The 19,605-nt window shown below is 40.4% G+C and overlaps 1 protein-coding gene across 9 annotated transcripts in view; it reads right to left on the bottom strand.

The window, feature by feature from the left end:
- The window catches only part of PARD3 (par-3 family cell polarity regulator), a 696,077-nt gene that overhangs the window by 245,982 nt on the left and 430,490 nt on the right, over positions 1–19,605 (bottom strand). For 3 of the 9 annotated variants that reach the window (XM_066386074.1, XM_066386078.1, XM_066386081.1), the window contains exons 17-19: positions 19,394–19,545; positions 18,321–18,365; positions 12,062–12,289 (exon numbers count right to left, since the gene is read on the bottom strand). In XM_066386074.1, coding sequence (XP_066242171.1) covers positions 12,062–12,289; positions 18,321–18,365; positions 19,394–19,545 — 425 coding nt within the window. The remainder of the gene's footprint in view (positions 1–12,061; positions 12,290–18,320; positions 18,366–19,393; positions 19,546–19,605) is intronic. The other 6 variants (XM_066386077.1, XM_066386080.1, XM_066386083.1 and 3 more) reach the window with 3 other exon arrangements.

The following is a 19,605-nucleotide window of genomic DNA, read 5'->3' as shown; positions in this document are numbered from 1 at the left end:
GGGCACCTCTCCTGTGTGCCCTGGCCGGGAATCGAACCTGGGACTTCAGCACGTCAGGCTGACGCTCTACCACTGAGCCAACCGAACAGGGCTCCACAGCTCTTTGTACAAACTCTTACTATTGCACTTCTCATACAGATGTCTGCTGCCCTTCCTGAGTGGTTGTTAAAATGAAAGTGTACTGGTAAACCTGACTGGTGACTTTATCCCAACCAAACAAGCACTGATCCATTCTCTGGGGATCACCATCCCTCTTGCTTCAGAACAATGCCTACTCTCCTCTCATCAAACCTGGCCCAGAAGGCCCACTTACAGCTGACCCTTGAATAACACGGGGTTCAAGGGTCCCAATCTCAACCCAGTTGAAAATCCACAGGTAACTTTGAGCTCCACAGAAACTTAACTACTCATAACCTAACTATTTCGACTGAAGCCTTATGGCTAACATACGCAGTACATTAACACGTCCTTTGTATAGTATATTTTGTGTAATACATACTGTATTCTTATAATAAGGTAAAAGAAAGAAAAGAAAATCTCATTAAGAAAATCAAAACAGAAAATACGCTCAGAATACTGCATGCATTTACCAAAAACTACCCACGTAGAAGGGGACCTGAGCAGTTGAAGCCCACGCTGTTTGAGGATCAACTGTTCCCGATTTGGCTCTCACCAGTTTCTGGTATATTTGTGTGCCATTGTTGTTAGTGCTCGATGTGTCGCCCAATGGATGGCACAACCACCATCAACTGTCTAAACCTACAAACAAAAAAGGGAGCCCAGCAGATGTAAACAAGCTGCCTTCTACCCAGTCGTCACCATAGCTCATGAATGAACTGTCAGAGGTCTGCCTGTTCGCTGTCGCGTGGCTGGCAGCTGTACACGGGCATACGTCTGCTCTTGGCTCAGGACCAGGAGAAAGGCAGGCCCTTCCCCGTGAACTATGCTGAAGGCGCATTTGTTGCCAATTATTTTCATAGTCATAATAATTTTCTGGAGTCTATAATACTATTTTTTTCCTAAATTGTGTGAAACAGAGAAAATTAGTAATAAATCATGTATTAATTTTGGGTTTTGTAAACTCATTTTCTAAAATAAAAAAGATATTAGCTCACTTCTGCCACAAGTGAATAGACTACTGCAGATCATACTTGCCACATTGGAGAATTGTGCGGCTTGTTTTGAACATTCTAATTTAGATCAAACGTTATCACAGAAATTTTTTGGAGGGTGCTCTGATTTCACTTATCCTTTTGATGCCAACTAATTCAAGATATTTAGCAATATGTAGCTTTGTATGTACAAAACATAAGATGTTCTTTTAAAATATCACATTATATAGGCTTCAAACTCTAAAATAATTTGACAGGAAAAAATGCAAGATTACTTTGGTTTTAAAAACAAATAAATTCATTACACATGCTTAATTTAAAAAATATATGTGTACATGCATGTGTGTACACAAGATCACTGACCTCAGTTAGTTTATTTTAAAGGTTTAAAGTCAATATTTGTACATTTAATACCAGCTTTATAATAAAGTACAACTCAAAACTAAATAAATAACTTAAAAAAAATAAAAAAAAATTTTAAGTAAGAAAAGTACTGAGAATATATTAGCAGCAGACGGCTTGATCTAATCTGTCCATGCAGTAAATTACAGTGCAAAAACTATTCACAAACCCACATTTAGTTAATTTACTATTTAAAATGGTATATAAATTTTACATTTTTCTCTTTAATTTTTCTCATTTGTACAGATTATTTGCTTTCTTTTTGCAGACAGCCTAAACAAAGAAAGATGATTATCTCCTTCCAAAAAAATAGAAGTTTCTATTTTTGATGAACATTTATGCCTATGCACTGAACTATAAGCTATTTTACAAAGCAATTTCCTATAAAGATAGATACTCTAGTTTCTTTTAAAGAAGGTATAATGTAAAGCTGTGTATTTCTCTTGAACATACCATAGTCATTCTACAATTAAGATATACCTAATTACCATGTTTTCAACAAATACAAATAAAGCTCAATTAAAATTCTAGTCAGTGCAACAAATTAAGCTACTCAATTCTGCATGGTATCCTGTTAGGACTGAGTCACCAAGAAGTTTAGAAAAAAATTGGGCACTCACACATTAATGATTATGGAGAAAATTATTTTAGGTTTCAATTGAAACTCCAAGTTCTGGACCTTAAGTATTTCTATTTAGTCATCACTAACATTTTATTGTCAAAAGTTAATGCTAAGCCCCATGGCCACTGGTCTTTTTTATTTTCCACCATTGAGAAGCAATGCTACTGTTGATCTCTGTTGGTTGCTCACTTCTTATTATTCCTAATAGATCCCTGATTGTGTTCAGAATGCAATCTAGCTCAAGAAAAGGAAGATGAAGAAAAAGAACAGCGAGAGATACAGATGGTGTCAAATAACAGGATCTGCTTAACTGGACTCTGACTTTTAACCCTGGACTGATGAGTTCCTGGCAATGGAAGAACTCAGCTCTTTCAGAACACTTAAAAAAAGAAAAGCCCACACATACAAAGCTGGCATGAAATATGAAGAATTAAGAAGCTTTTACACTAACATATGGGATGGAAATAATAACTGACCATGAGAGGAAACAAAGATATGAAAGAATCGGGTGACATTCATCAGTGGCATTACCGAGGTTTTACCAACTGGAGGAAAGTTCAAGATGATTCCTAAGACATTCTATTTTAAACATGCATTTATTTTATTAAACACACACACACACACACACACACACACACCTCAGTTTAGTTGGGTTGGGAGTGTGTCAGAGGAGAAAAACAATATGATCATCCTCTCCAAAAATGTAATGCTTAGTACCAAAGACCATTCTTCACTGCTACTCTGCATTCTAAACTTCTCTAAAATGCTTGTGAAGATATTGGTAGAGACTGACCAGGCAGTGGCGCAGTGGATAGAGCGTCGGACTGGGATGTGGAGGACCCAGGTTTGAGACCCCAAGGTCGCCAGCTTGAGCGCAGGCTCAACTGATTTGAGCAAAGCTCACCAGCTTGGACCCAAAGTTGCTGGCTCGAGCAAGGAGTTACTCAGTCTGCTGTAGCCCCATGGTCAAGGCACATATGAGAAAGCAATCAATGAACAACTAAGTGCTACAACAAAAAACTGATAATTAATGCTTCTCATCTCTCTCTGTTCCTGTCTGTCCTATCTATCCCTCTCTCTGACTCTCTCTCTGCTTCTGTAAAAAAAAAAAAAAGGGTCCCTGGCCAGTTGGCTCAGTGGTAGAGCGTCGGCCTGGCATGCGGGGGACCCAGGTTCGATTCCCGGCCAGGGCACATAGGAGAAGCGCCCATTTGCTTCTCCACCCCACCCCTCCTTCCTCTCTGTCTCTCTCTTCCCCTCCCGCAGCCAAGGCTCCATTGGAGCAAAGATGGCCTGGGTGCTGGGGATGGCTCCTTGGCCTCTGCCCCAGGCGCTAGAGTGGCTCCGGTCGCAGCAGAGCGACGCCCCGGAGGGGCACAGCATCGCCCCCTGGTGGGCAGAGCATCGCCCCTGGTGGGCGTGCCGGGTGGATCCCGGTCGGGCGCATGCGGGAGTCTGTCTGACTGTCTCTCCCCATTTCTAGCTTCAGAAAAATACCAAAAAAAAAAGATATTGGTAGAATGTTACCTCCATCATCCCACCTTTCCAAGCAAGTGCTGTAGCAAGTACAAGGACGGTTACACTCAGTTTCCTGAACCCTTGCAAATTTGCTTTTGGTGTGCAACTGATTTTTATATGCAATGACTGCCCATAATGGATACTGTTTCCAGTCTGTAGGGACAATGTCTATTGACACTGAAGCCTTTCCTTTTAACAGAGACTGGACAGGTTACATAATAAAATGGCAACATTCGTAATTACCCTGCTGTTGAAACTGCCCTAAAATTTTATTTTAATAAAGGAGTGAGCTTGGTGTCAAATATATGTTATAACAATATACAGAATATTATTGACAGTGTCAAGAAAAGACATGCCAGGTCACTGCTACGACATTTTTTAAGTGGAAAACAAAGGAAAATAGTAACAACCGACATGTGCCAATGGGATCAGAAAGTGAATGGTCAGTGGTGCCCTAGTTGAATATTTATGGAGAATTCATAGGGACTGATCCCTCAAGGACAATGCTCTTGAGCCCTACGCCACACAATCCACATTGGGGCATCCACGGAAATCTTTTGATATTAAAAAAATTCTATATAATCAATGAAGACTTGAGAAAGTCAACCTAGAAAACCAGATTGTTTAGAAAAGAAGTTTTTAAAAAAGGGAGACGACATTGTATTGTACATATGCCAAAGGGCCAGTCAGAGGGCAGGGAGAAGATACGGCCCCCCAGCCCGAAAATATCACGGAAGCCTGGGGGCTGGGCAAATAAGAATGTGATCATGGGGGCTCACTCAGCCAATCCACAGAGAGCAGGGCTAGCGAGGAGACCCTCACAATAACCTCAGACGTGACAGAATGAGGACATGGGCTAGACTGGGCAGAAGTGGAATGAGATTTCACGAGGGGGGGGAGAGGAAGAGAGCTTGGTAATGAAGTGATTACATACTCAGTGAGATGATAACTATCCATTTTTGAACCTGGAAGTGAAATAACACACAAGCGTCGCCGTCCATCTCTGCGCATGAGATGCTAAGTGTGAGCAAGCAGCCCCTCGCTTTCCCCTGGCACCTCCAAGCCCCACTCCTCATCTGGATTCTTACGCTGTCATCACATAACAGATCATCTTGTCACCAATGCTGCTGCTTCCATCCATCCAAGCCCTGATAACCCACTTTCAATCTCATGGCCCCAACAATCATACCTTTTACTTGAAATTCTTCAAATGCTCTTTAAAGTCCTTAAGAGTGAAATACAAATAACTTAAAAAGCATATTTTCTCTGATCTGTTCTCTGCCTACACCTCACATCCCGTTCGTCACCATGCCTCCACTTGCACTGCACATGACAACCGAACAGGAGTGCGGCTGTCCAGAGACAGCCCTCTTTCCCTGCTCTGCCTTCCATCTGCTGCCTGTGCACCCTGCTGAAGACCACTTGAGCCCCAGTCCTCCCTCAGCCCATATCTCTTCTGGGAGGCCTCCCTCCACCCCCTCTCCACTTTAATTCTGCAGAGGCTGTGAGTTCCATACCCTCTGCTGCCACGGTCACCTGTGCACTACAGTGGCCCTCACTGCACTGAGTCTCAGTGTCCCCTTGTTTATCCACCGGGTGAACCGCCCTGACTCCAGAGTTTACTGCCTAAGTATCAGACTCTAGGTGCCACGACTCGTTGAAGCACACAAACAATTTTAACGTGCTTTAAATGTAATAGGCTTTCCTATTTTGGAAGTTTAATAGTATTGAAAAATCACAAGACTGAGAATCAGAATTATTCCATGAATCATTTTCAAAATAAGACCTTGGTCAATGATTTAAATACTTTTCTTCTTAACAAGAAAATGGTTTAAATGAGGAATCTGCAATTCTAACACTTCAGATGTTCTTTGTGCCTTTGACTTCAGTTACTTCTCACAAGCACATGGAATATAACGCTCACGCTACAGTCAGAAACTTCTGAAAATCAACTGAAGCTCCTTTTCTTAAATTGCAGCTAATATTTAAGTATACAAATTGGCATAAACTGATAGAATAAGTCACTCTTAATCCTAGCAGTTCAGAAAAAAAAATTTTTTTTAGATCAATATCCAATTATCCATTAAAATAGTAACCACAGAGAAATCTTCTACCAAGCTCTTTGATTTTGATACCCCTGTCCTGAATTCTTCCAGTTACCTGCTGCAGGCCCAGGGTTCCATCTAAGATAAAATTAGACTTAGTTTTCATTATTTCTGCTCAGAGAGGCAGTAAGAAAAAATGGCTAGAAGTGGACAGAATGCGGAGCAGAAAAACTGAGAAATCCAATGCAATATGCTATTTTCAATGCAATATGCTATTTTGGAGCTAATAAAACAAGCAATAATTCTCCTAGAAGCTCTCATATTAGCTGATTTACCAATGTAAATTTAGTGGCTTGAAATCTTATTCTGCTCACCCAAGTTATGTATAGTGTAGAGCAATGCTTTTTCCTTATCTCCTAGTAAAAGAACTATTAAGAAAGTGGGCCATCCTGGCTGGATAACTCGGTTGTTAAGAGTGTCAGCCTGTGCACAAAAGTTGCTGGTTCGATCCCCTGTCAGGGCACATACAAGAACAGATCACTGTTTCTGACTTTCTCTCTCTCTCTCTTTCTGTCCCATTCCTCTCTCTCTAAAGTCAATAAATCTCTTGTGAATAAATGATGAAAAGAAAGTAGGCAAGCTACTCAAAAGCAATCTGTCTCTGTTTTCACATTTAAAATTGCAAACTACATACCTCTTAAAATCTATAAGTACAATTAATAGGTAGCATTTGGTTTTGTTGTGTTTCACCTCCTTGATCCCAACAAAAAGCTGTTACTACACTGATAGTAAGACTTACAATTTGGCAACATTTAACAGAAAAAAAAACCAGAATCATATAATTTTCAAAAGGAAAACAAAGAAATATTATTGCATGGATTATCTCGGTAGCAACAGAGACTGATTTACTATGGAGGATGCAAAAGCCACCTGCTGAGAGACAGGCATGGTATGTAATTTGCATAGAAGAGGTAGCAGATTGTGGATGCCCTGACCTGTCAAACACAGGTAGAACTTTGGAGATAATGGGTCCCAGAGTACAAAGCTCCGTCTTGATCCAGACAGACACAAGACACAGGGAGGCCAGATGGGTTGAACATAAGACAAAAACGTCAGCTTCTGCCATCTCCGCGGGGGAGAATGTGTCACAGAAGATGACAGATACTAGATGCCACATGGACGCTGCCTCAGTCTGGTAGTGCCCAGTGCAGTGCCAACACTGACTGCCGCTCTACTGAAAAGAGGCCGGCCTAAGGAGAGCCACTGGGGAGGTGCTCAACCCCGGTGACGAGAGCAATCCACGGTGCCGTGCCTAAGACGTGAGGGGAGAAAACAGGTCCGCCTGTCCACACCACCAGCCTGGCTTCCTCCTCATGCTGCTTCTCAACCGCAGCCCCGCCCTCTCCCAGCATCTCCAGGGTGCCCTGACCGCATCCCTATAGGACGGCCCGGACAACCAACAGACTGTTTGCTCAGACAGTAGTCCTGCAGTCTGCACAGCCCGGGACAGCACCCTCTGCCACAGACAATGGCAGACGGGATATGGGCAAACAGCAAGGGGCGGCGTGGCAAAGGCCAGGATGCAGAAGCCCAGCAGAAACACGAGCGCAGAGCCCAGGGAGGCAGAGTGACAGGAAGTGTGCCGAGAGAATCCACAGCCAGACTTCAGAACTCCAGGAAGAGGGGTGACAGCGAATGTTTTCTCAGGACTAGAGCCACAGGACACCTTTCTGTATCTAGTCCCATGAAAGGGTGACAGGCTGATGACCACCAACAGTAACACAAGCCTCGACAGATAGCGAACATATGTTTTATATACCATATGTGACATATACATATATAAGATATATGTATATATATTTTTAGAAAAAGTTTGGTCCTGGCCAGTTGGCTCAGTGGATAGAGCATCAGCCCAGTGTGCAGAAGTCCCAGGTTCGATCCCCAATCAGGGCACACAGGCAAAGTGACCATCTGCTTTTCCCACCTCTCTCTCCCCCTTCTCTCTATCTTCTCCCGCAGCCAGTGGCTCAAATGGTTCTGCATGGACACAGAAACTGAGGATAGCTCGGTTGGTCCGAGCATCAGCACCAGACAGGGTTGCTGGGTGGATCCCGGTTGGGGTGTATGTGGGAGTCTGTCTATCTCCCCTCCTCTCATTTTAAAAAAAGAAAAAAAAAAGAAAAACAAACTTTGTTGAGTCTCGAAGTCTAGCTAGCACAGGTGCAGTATGGGATGTAAGCAGGAACGGCAGAAAGTTGTGACCGTCTGCTTCCTCTGCATATAAAGTGATTCTCTCCCTCCCCCTGCTCATTCTCCACTTCAGGAACACATGGTGCCCGTTAAGAGGGTGCTCGCCTACTGCTGTAACAATTACCCACTGAAGTCTGACTGCCCAGCCCTGTGCTGGGTTCTGCAGGAGTTAAACACACATGCTGGTGTTTCCCCGCAGGGACCTTACAGAGCTGACAGGAGGGCTCGCAGGGTCTAGGGAGGTAACTGGACACTGCTCGAAGAGCCATGGCATGTGAACTAGCCAGCAAACGACCTTTCATTGAAAGTAAAATTTACAAAGGACCACAGTGCATTAGAAGGGATTTTAAAAGCCCGCGGCTGCCCGGACAGAGCGGCGGTGACCGTGTAGTGGGGCAGAGGGAGCTCACAGCTTCCGCAGAGGTCCACTCACTCAGCCTCTGCTGGCTGCCTGGTCCCGACACCTCGGGGCTGCCCTCCTGACCAGACATCACCACACATCATCTGAAAATCAGGGGCCTCATTATCCAAATCTCCAGTTTAACAAATGAGAAAATTAAATCTCAAGGATTTTAAGTGGTTTTGACCAAAATCCCAAACTGGTGGAAGACTGTGGAGAAAGACACACGTCGTCCAAACCCCAGGTCTGCTTCGACTCTGCTCTACGATTCACACTGCACATCTCTGTATAGCAGCTGCCTTTCATGGCCCACCCAACGTTCAGTGGACTAGTCTGAAAAGAAATGAAAGCAGGACTTCAGCCTGACCTGTGGTGGCATAGCAGATAAAGCGTCGACCTGGAATGCTGAGGTCACCAGTTTGAAACCTCAGGCTTTGCCTGGTCAAGGAACATATGAGAAGCAACTTTTTTTTTTTTTTTTTTTTTGTATTTTTCTGAAGCTAGAAATGGGGAGAGACAGTCAGACAGACTCCTGCATGCGCCCTACCGGGATCCACCCAGCACGCCCACCAGGGGGTGATGCTCTGACCATCCGGGTGTCGCTCTGTTGTGACCAGAGCCACTCTAGCTCCTGGGGCAGAGGCCAAGGAGCCATCCCCAGCGCCCGGGCCATCTTTGCTCCAATGGAGCCTTGGCTACGGGAGGGGAAGAGAGAGACAGGAAGGAGAGGGGGAGGGGTGGAGAAGCAGATGGGCGCTTCTCCTGTGTGCCCTGGCTGGGAATCGAACCTGGGACTTCTGCACGCCAGGCCGACGCTCTACCACTGAGCCAACCGGCCAGGGCCGAGAAACAACTATTATGAGTTGATGCTTCCAGCTCTTCCCCCACTTACACTCTCTCTCTCTCTTTCTCACTCTCTGCTCCCTAAATTCAGTAAATAAAATCTTAAGTAAAATAAAATCAGGGCCTTGGCCGGTTGGCTCAGTGGTACAGCATCAGACCAGCGTGTGGAAGTCCCGGGTTCAATTCCTGGTCAGGACACACAGGAGAAGCGACCATCTGCTTTTCCACCCCTCCCTTCCACCTTCTCTCTCTCCCTCCCCCTCCCCCTCCCCCTCCCCCTCCTCCTCCTCCTCCTCCAGCCATGACTCAATTGGTTTGAGTGCATCAGCGCTGAGGATGGCTCCTGAAAATGGTTCCATGGAGCCTCTGCCTCAGGTGCTAAAAATAACTCAGTTGCAAGCTGGCCCCAGATGGGCAGAGCATCAGCCCCAGATGGGGGTTGCCGGGTAGATCCCAGTCAGGGCACATGTGGGAGTCTGTCTCTCCATCTCCCTTTCTCTCACTTGGAAAAAGAAGAAAATAAAATAAACCTTATAAAATAAAATAAAATCAGGACTTTGAAAAACACGGAACTTTGTACTGTGAGGGGGTTCATGTCACCATAGTCACCACCAGCTCTTGTCTAGAATTTCACTTCGGGCTCCCAAATGGTCATTAGGTTATTCACTTTGTTGTTGCTCCTGGTGTTGTTGTTGGTCTTGATGATTGTTTGATGAATGAGCTTTAATATAATAGTCTTAAGTATGTTATTTCCAATTTGAAAAGGAAACTAAGTTTATACAGGGACACATTTAGATGTCTACACTGGTGGGAAGCTCCCTATAGGATTAAGAACATGCTCTAAGGAATCTGTCCACTGATGACTTAAAATGAATAACATATGTGAAAAAAATAAAACTGCCATTTGTAAGGGAATCTAAAATAACATTTTAACCAGAACAGGTTCAGAAGCACCAAATATTACAGATGCTTAGGAAACAAATACTGAGGGGCCAACAACTATATCTCCTATTAAATACACACCCAGGGCAGACAGAGGCAAAATCTATAGGTCATAGGGTTCCAACCCCAGCCGGGCTGCACAAGACATGTCTGGTTAGGGCAGTAAGGAACTGTGAGTACAATAGGAGGAAACTCAAGAAGGCTGAAAGCTTCTATGACTCAGGGTCTTGGAGACCAGGCTTGGCAGCAAAAATAGGAAACGTTCTTCATCGGGCAAGAACAGGCTGCATGTGCTTGAGATCACTGGCTGGCGGGAGTGAAAAATCAGTCCAGATTTAGACAGAGAACTGTAAGGCGAAGAGGCTACAGCCATGGTGTCTCTGAGGCTTGCTTTGCCTGTTCCATTATGTCAGCAATATTCCCCTTCCCAACACATGACATGACACAAGAAAGAAATCACGCAGTTTTCCTTTAACTCTGCTCAGAATGAGATTTCTATTCAACACTCTTCTTCCTCACCAAAATTTTCCTTACCCGTGTGGGAGGGATGGGATCCACCCAAAAGTTAAACAGCAAGTAATTTACAAACCAGTTCCATTATCTCTGGTCTCTGCTGTGACTTTAAGCTATGGTGACTCCAAATTTTCTTACAATGGTTCAATAGAGTCAGATTTGAAGTTAAAAAACTAAAATGTAAATCAGGAGTTATGAAAAAGCTAATCAACAGTTTTTACTATTAAGAATTCCTGAGCCCTTTCTCTTCTATGCAAATAGACTAGTAGAGTTTTTTCTTCACATTTAAAAAAAATTTTATGTACTGATTTTTAGAGAGAGAAAGAGAGACAGAGAGAAACATCAATTTGTTGCTCCATGTATTCATACATTCACTGGTTGATTCTTATCTGTTCCCTGAATGGAGACGGACCCTGCGACCTTGGTGCAGCAGGACAAAGCTTTAAACAGCTGAACTACCCAGCCAGGGCCCGGTTTTCCCTGATTTTTAAACTGAATGGTTATATGTATACCATAAATGATTACTAGATAGTTCTCTGAAGCATACATTTGTACATACTTATAAATGTTAATTTTTTCTCCATATACTTTGGAAAACATATTGTTCATATTAACGTTTGACTTTTCATTACGTTGGCTTAAAATATTTTTCAATTTGGAAGCGCACAACATATCTTGCTAACTCAGTTCAAGAAAAGCAAGAGAAATTCATAAATACAACAGAAATATGGTTTCGAAATCACAGATTATTGTCTACGCCATAACACCATGAACACACCCAATCTGATCTGATCTCTAAATTATGGATTATTACATAGCACTCCTGGAAGACATCACATCATACACATACTGTATAGGAGTGGTTCTCAAACACTTTGGTCTCAGGATGTCTTTACGCTCCTAAGCTATTAAGAACTCAAAATTTAAAAAATGATGTGGATTATAACTATCAATATCTACTGAATTAAAACTAAGAAAGTTTAAACATATTTATTGCTTTATAAAAAATAAATTTTGTTAGCAGAAATTATATTTTTAGAGAACAGTAACTGCTTTTTTTAAAAATAGTGAGAACTATGTTATATTTTATCAAATCTCTTTGAAACGGCGCTAAAAAGACAGATTCTTCTATCTGTTCTACATTCAGCCTGCTGCAATATCAGAACATGTGGCCTCTAGAAAATCCCTACAGTATACATGTGAGAGGTGAGAATACAAAGGTAAATAAGATATAGTTATTATGATGATGATGAAAATCACTCAGACCTCCCTGTGGAGGGTCCTAGGAATGGCCAGGGCTCCCCAGAGCCCACTGTAAGACACCACCATGGCCAGGGCTCCCCAGAGCCCGCTGTAAGACACCGCCACGTTACAGACCTGTTTGTCACCACTTCTTCTGATGTTATACACTTACATGTCTCCATGCCTTCATCATCGTCATCCACGGTGGGCTTGTCGTAAGATTTGTCGATGGCGGCACGGAAGCTCTCGTTGCATCCCCGCCCTCTGATTATCCGTGGCCGTGGCCGATGGAATGGAATGTCCCCATTCAACGTCACCTCAGCAACCGCCGTCTGAAGGCTTTCTAAGGAGCTAGACTTCTTCAGACCCAGAGATGGGCCCACATCTCTGCTGGGGGAACCTTGAAGTTTACACAAACAAAACCATAGTTAGAATCAGTGATGAAATGTATACTCCTGAACATTTACAAATTATGGGGGGAAAAAACAGGAACATCAACAAATGGATGAAAAGGTATATTAAAAAATAAAGTAATAGTACCTAGTTTTTAGTTTTCTCATATATATATTAAATTTTGTCGATTTTCTACATTTTCAGGAGGAAAACCTTTATAAACATTAAGTTATCCATTTCCATTTTTAGCTCAATGGGTGAAATTTTTGTCAAATCATTTTCTCTATGTTCTGTAAACGATCTAAAAGAACAGGAATAACCCCGAAGCTGACTTGCAGACCAGAAATAAGGAGAAGGCTTAGGTAAGCCATCAAGAGTAAGCTTTCTAACTAATTGAAATAAATTTTGACAGTTCAAAATTATTTTTTCACAGAAGTTAAACTTTCATATCAATGAGCTTTATCAAGTCCCTTCCTTTCTGATTCAAGTGCGGTTCACACAATTCATAAGTAAGGAGAGCCCAAAAGGCCACACGTCACCAACACCATCACAGTACCCTGACACCAGGAAGAATCCTAATTCTGGGCAACGTGAACACTCTGTGGGATGAACAATACAAGATTTGAACAGAAACCAACAATATACTTCAGCACCCTCTCTAGAGAGAGGGAAAGGAGGAGAGACTGAAGAGCTGACAGGAGGACTCAGGCCTCCAGGCCTGGGAATAGTATCTGCTTGAGACACAAGATTTAACAATTACCAAAAAAATTTCAGAAGATGGCAGGGAAGAATTCAGGGAATTAAAAATTTGGCTCATCTCTTGAGAGTCTAAAGCAGAAAGACCTAAAATAATATGAATAGGCAATGGAAATAGATTTCGTTCTCTAGAAAAGACAGGGTCATCCATCACTGCCCGACCTGGGACTCAGTAATAGATAAATTTAGCCTCCAGATGACTGAAATACCAACTTTGTGCCACCACTTGGGAAGTCCATGTTACAGACTAGTTCTCCACTGATCCTATTAAAAAGGCACATGCAAAAGCCCTGGCCAGCTGGCTCAGTGGTAGAGTGTTGGCCCAGCGTGTGGAAGTCTTGGGTTCGATTCCTGGCCAGGGCACACAGGAGAAGCACCCATCTGCTTCTCCACCCCTCCCCCTCTCCTTCCTCTCTATCTCTCTCTTCCCCTCCTGCAGCCAAGGCTCCATTGGAACAAAGTTGGCCCGGGCACTGAGGACGGCTCCATGGCCTCTGCCTCAGGCGCTAGAATGTCTCTGGTTGCAACAGAGCAACACCCCAGATAGGCAGAGCATTGCCCCCTGGTGGGCATGCCGGGTGGATCCCGGTCAGGCACATGCAGGAGACTGTCTCTCTGCCTCCCTGCTTCTCATTTCAGAAAAATTAAAAAAAAAAAAAAAAAAGGGGGGGGGAATAAAAAGGCACATGCAAAAAGATGAGAGGGTAGGAGAAGCTAGGGAGTTTGTCTCTACATGGGGTCATCAGCCCATACATTGATCAATACTTAAGAAGTCACCTTGGTACATTATTGCCGAAAAGACACATGATTATAACATGGGCTTCCCATGGCTCAGAAAAATTAAATGAGAGAGACAAAACAAGAAGTATCTTTTTAAGGTTCCTTTCCATTCCATCTTTCACATAATTTTCACAATGAGGTAGCAGTTTTAAGTTAGGGTCACTATGTTAAAAATGTAACACAGGCAGAAAGACAAATGATTTCAATGAAGAAATAATATTCCATAAATTACTGTGCTTAGGAGAGAAAGATGATTAATTTTATTTCACATATGGATTATTTCATGACAAAAATTCACATAAGCGTTTCTTTCGAGGATGGTCAATACCACTTTTTCTCTTGATAGCACTATAATGTTTGAGTTCTAAATACCAAGAAAAGTCATGGCACAGGAGATGATAAATCAATTTTGTTCCAAATCACTGAATAGAAAAGTAAGAAAGCAAGGAACCAAAGAGAATGGGAAAAGATTATTCCCAGGCAGAGACCTCTACCATTGTGTGTCCTAGAATGAGCACTGGGGAGATCTTTCTTTGAGTAAATCATGCCTACCAATTCCAGTAACTTACCAGCTGCATTTGTATTCTATAAACATTGACAAGGCAAATATTTGGTGACTTCTTGGATTCATAAAGGACATGTGGATGGATAGAGGGGTGGGCAAAATTAGGTTCATAGTTGTCATGATGGTTACACCAGCTTTGTTAACTCAACAAGAATAAACTCTGAAAAAAATAAACTGTTTCACCTGCTTATAACTGTAAGTCTACTTTTGCCAACTCCTCAATATGTGTATGTATGTGTGCATATATGTATGTATGTATATGTGTGTTCATAGATTCTTTCTGTCTGTCTCTTATTTATCTGCAATAAAGATTTCATGCTTCTAGTAAAGATGATCATAAAAACATCCTCTTCGTTAAGCTTTTCTTTATGAAAAGTTAGACAAAATTTGACTGAAGGTACTCAGAGCACTAAAAAATTTAATATTGAATTTCAGAAATAGCAAGAGTATTTATTAAACTATGTACACAAATATTTATATATGTATGTGTACATAAATAGATGTGTTTATTAAAATGCATAAGCGCAGGCACATCTGGGAAGAAGAATAATGGAAGTACAACTAAACAAACAATAGGCATTTTGTAAGTGTAATTCAGGGATGACACTGTGGAGGAATAACATTTTGGAAAAATGTTTATAATTATCAATGGTGGGTCTCAGCTTTATGAGAGGTGAGTGAACTACTGTCTCTCTATTTACATATGACTGATAATTTTCATAATAAAAATGTAATAAAAAAGACATCTATTATTTGTGAATATATAACAGATCAGCAAATCTTGGGCCAAATTTGCAATTTTTTTTTTGGAACACAGCCATGCCGATGTGTTTTCATACATTCTATAGCTGCTTTCCCGCTACATCAGAATTAAGTAACTGCTACCCATATGGTCTGGTCTCCACAGCCAACATAAACATTTACTATCTTGTCCTTCACAGAAAGAGATTGCCAACTCTTGATCTGTAACATGAATATCATTCACTTAAGTATTAAATTTGTCAAAGAAACTTTAGCAAAGCTTCTATTAAAGAACGTATGTGTAGTAAGATGCCTGCGTGAGGATTACTAAAATCCCAAACATCAAAAACTCAGCATTTAGGGCCCTGAACATTTGGCTCGGTGGTAGAGCATCAATATGGCATGTGGAAGTCCCGTTCGATTACCAGTCAGGGCACAAAAAAGAAGTGCCCATCTGCTTCTCCACCACTCTCCACTCTTCCCTACCCCTCACTCTCTCAATATTTCTCTCTCTTCTCCTTCCACAGCCATGACTCAATTGATTTGAGCACATTGGCCATGGGCACTGAGAGTAGCTCCATGGATCCTCCACCTTAGGCTCTAAAATTAGCTCAGTTACAAGTATGGCCCCAGATGGAGAGAGGACTGGTCCCAGATGGGGGTTACAAGGTGGATCCCGGTCAGGACACATGTAGGAGTCTGTCTCTCTGTCTCCCTTCATCTCACTTAAATAAAAGTAATAATAGTAATAATAATAACCTTCAGCATTTATTAGTAAGGAAAATTACAATTTGTTTTAATGGGCAAAGGGATAGTTATATTTATATACACACGCGCGCGTGCGCGCACACACACACAGTCAACGTCTTTTAATTTTAAAATAATATTTTAAAACTCTTTATATAAATCTTTTAGGTCATTAGGATACTATGTTTATTTTTTATATTTAGGGGTTAAACTGTTAGAGGCCCAATTCTCTTATTAGTCTTGTTCTTTCTTTTATTTCAGAAAGAAAATTTACCCCAAAATATCATAAAAGACCCCTAAATCCAGGAATTAAATGAAAATCATAATGAGACTAGTGTTTTTAAGTTTAGTTTTCTATTCCTACCCTTCTTTCTGAAACAAACAAACAAACAAAAAACCATATACAATGTTGTCTGCAAGGGCAAAGGGAAATAAAATCCAATATCCATTATGAAAGGTTTATGGCTACACACACAATTGATGCAAAATGTCACCACAACTCTACCAAAAAACTTTTGAGAAAGAAAAATAACTGAAAATTTGGTGTCTATGTAAGGCTTTTTGTCCCAAGTTAATCCAATTTAATTTGGTAGAATGAATTAAATATAGAGCAAAAAATAATGATCTTTATAACTAGGATGTTAAAACAGTATAAACCAGAGGTAGTCAACCTTTTTATACCTACCGCCCACTTTTGTATCTCTGTTAGTAGTAAAATTTTCTAACCGCCCACCAGTTCCACAGTAATAGTGGTTTATAAAGTAGGGAAGTAACTTTACTTTATAAAGTTTATAAAGTAGAGTTACAGCAAGTTAAAGCATATAATAATAATTATTTACCAAGTATTTATGTTGGATTTTCACTAAGTTTGGCAGAATAAATCTTTATAGAACAACTTACTATAGTTAAATTTATCTTTTTATTTGTACTTTGGTTGCTTCGCTAGTGCCCCCCATGAAAGCTGGACCACCCACGAGTGGGCGGTAGGGACCAGGTTGACTACCACTGGTATAAACACTGATTCAATTAGTTTATAAAATTTCCCTTCTCATCATGAAAGCTATTTAATGTTTTCAGCTGATATCTGCATATCACTATTTTTTAATCATAATTAGATCGTTCTTTTCTTTTCCATAGTAGTGAGATGGTTAAATTAAGTATTTTCCTTATTTTATCTTATAGGCATAGAATATAAATTCATGTTCTTTAACCTTAGTAGTTCAAAGTGGTTTTTATGAACATTAACTTGGACAGAAGTTACTTCCTTAAAAGTACTAACAACTAGTAACTCCAAAAATTAATAACTAATTTACTACTGTAAACTATCAAAAAATGCTTTTCTTTAGCCCTGTTTCAAAATGTCAATGAATTTCAGGTTTGATAAGAGATATAACTACTTAATAAGGGTTGAAGCTCTAGTTAAACTGCCTTGTACTACAGTTAATCTTATGACTGGATGCAGCTTTTACAATCTATCTTTTATTCTACAGAATGTGAAAACACCAATCAATAATCTTTACATATGTATATGGGATAAACATTATGCTGCACGCAAGATAAAATTAATTACTACTGTAAGTTAAAACGGTGAACTGAAGCTAATTAATGGTAAGTAGTATTAACTATTATAATCATACTGAATCTAGAATAATTAAAACATTATTCTAAACTTAATAAATCATAAATTTTCAATTGTACAAAGTATATTACTTTAATTACACATTAAAACTTTCCTTTAATTCTTTTCATTAAATAACGTAAGAAGTCAAATATACTATAATGCAAAACTCAGTTCAATATAATCCATTGTTTCTATGGAATGATTTCGGCAGCATTTTAGAAGCCAGCGCTAAATTGTTAACAAAACAAAGAAACTTTTAAACAGGTTTACAAAGTTAAGATAAGGAGCCATATGCATCATATAGTCTAATTTCAATGTCAGATAACTATGAGCTAATTCATGCATTAGAAAAAGAAATAAGGTTTTCTGAGTGACTAATGATAGCAACTCCTTTGGTGAAAAATATTTACATTTGCGCTATTATTACCCTTCAAAGCAAACTCACTACTTTGAGAATCTTTTTTGGATGTTAACATAGGCATCAAAGAAATAACTAAAGACAAAGGTCTGCCCGGAAGATCATGATCTCAGGATTCTGATTCTTCTTAAATTGTAACAAGTCATTTCTACACAAATATAATTAAGAAAATCTAGGTTGTTTAGCATGCTGAAGCTCTAAATTGTATTTCCACGTAGATGTACTACACTGATAAATCTCTTCCAAGAGAAACTTTTTTCTCTTCTTGTACCATTTGATTTCCTACAGAAAAACATCCATGCAAGACTGGAATATTTATGTGTACAGGCAATATGATTGGCAGCTCTATAATTATGATAAGCTCCTTGGACCACAGTTTCTATGGCAACAGTCTACCAGTCCATTCTTACCTGCGTCCTGGTCATCCACTGTATTGAGTTTAGTCTCGTCAGCTACTGTTAAAAGGTAAATGTACAACGGTCAGCCCAGTTAGTCCCACAGCTCGACATGCTTCCACCACACCCCGATCTTTCAGGTTATGTGATAATACTTAGGTAATATTTCATGCAAGTAATATGGAACCTCAAGAAAATATATATAATCAAAAGCGGGGAGGCAGGGAGAGAAGCACTGTCTCCATGCAATATGCCAGTCACTTCATTTCACAGACACACATGTTACATGTTAGCACATCATCATTAGCCAAGGCAAGGCGTCACCCAATTTTTCTTTTGACGCATGGGATAAATTAATGCTTTTAGTTTAGAAATACAAACAGCCACCAGGGAACAGCATAAATAAGTTACAGTTAATTAACAAGGATTTTAAAAAATCATTCACTTTATGATTACTTATTCTACTTTTTTTGTTTGTATGTATTCTCTTGGATTTAAAAAGAGACACTGCCTGATTGACACTTGACTGAACAACTACGGTTGCTGTCCTGTCCTCATTTGCTTCAGAGACTTTCTATAATGAATATTCTCTCAAATTACTACTTCAATTAAATGCCTTAATCATAAAGACCAAAGAGTTTCTATTAAATAAACCTTATGGCATAGTCATAAAAAGAAAATATGAAGTAACCAAATTCTAGACATGGATTGAGATAATGATTCTTTCTCCAAAACTTTTTCTTTGCATTCAAAATGTCACAACCAAACAAATACTATTGCAATGAAATTGGTTTTAAACAGTGTTAAAACATTTCATTGTTCCCAATAAACATACATGAATATAGTATGATATACCCATGTGATTCTTTTCTCATCACAAAACATATACATTAACATACTGCACATTACATAAACATGCCAGTTATGAGAAATATGGTGATCTCAAACTCAGAGACTCATTTTTACCAAATTACCACATTTCCCATTTATTTTCTCTGTTGCTCAAAGGAAACAGACATGTGTCTGGTACCATCAATTTTAATCCGAAAGCATCTACTTAGATAAAGATTCATGGAGATTGTACTCACTACCTAAATCCATGCTTTTTGATTTTCGTGTTTTAACGAAATCCAATTGACTGGCATCTGAAAATTGCTTTGTGCGTTTTTCTGACATACTCTGACGGCCAAATCCTTCTCGTTGGAATGCAAGTACTGGATCAACATCTGGACTCAGCGAACTGGCAAGGAAAGAGAGAGAAACAGAAAAACATTTACTAAAAATGGAAGACATCCAATTT

Source organism: Saccopteryx leptura, chromosome 5 (genome assembly GCF_036850995.1).
Source record: "Saccopteryx leptura isolate mSacLep1 chromosome 5, mSacLep1_pri_phased_curated, whole genome shotgun sequence".
NCBI lineage: Eukaryota > Metazoa > Chordata > Mammalia > Chiroptera > Emballonuridae > Saccopteryx > Saccopteryx leptura.
The sequence above is the reverse complement of the archived record's forward strand: the minus strand, read 5'-3'. Positions and strand labels throughout refer to the sequence as shown.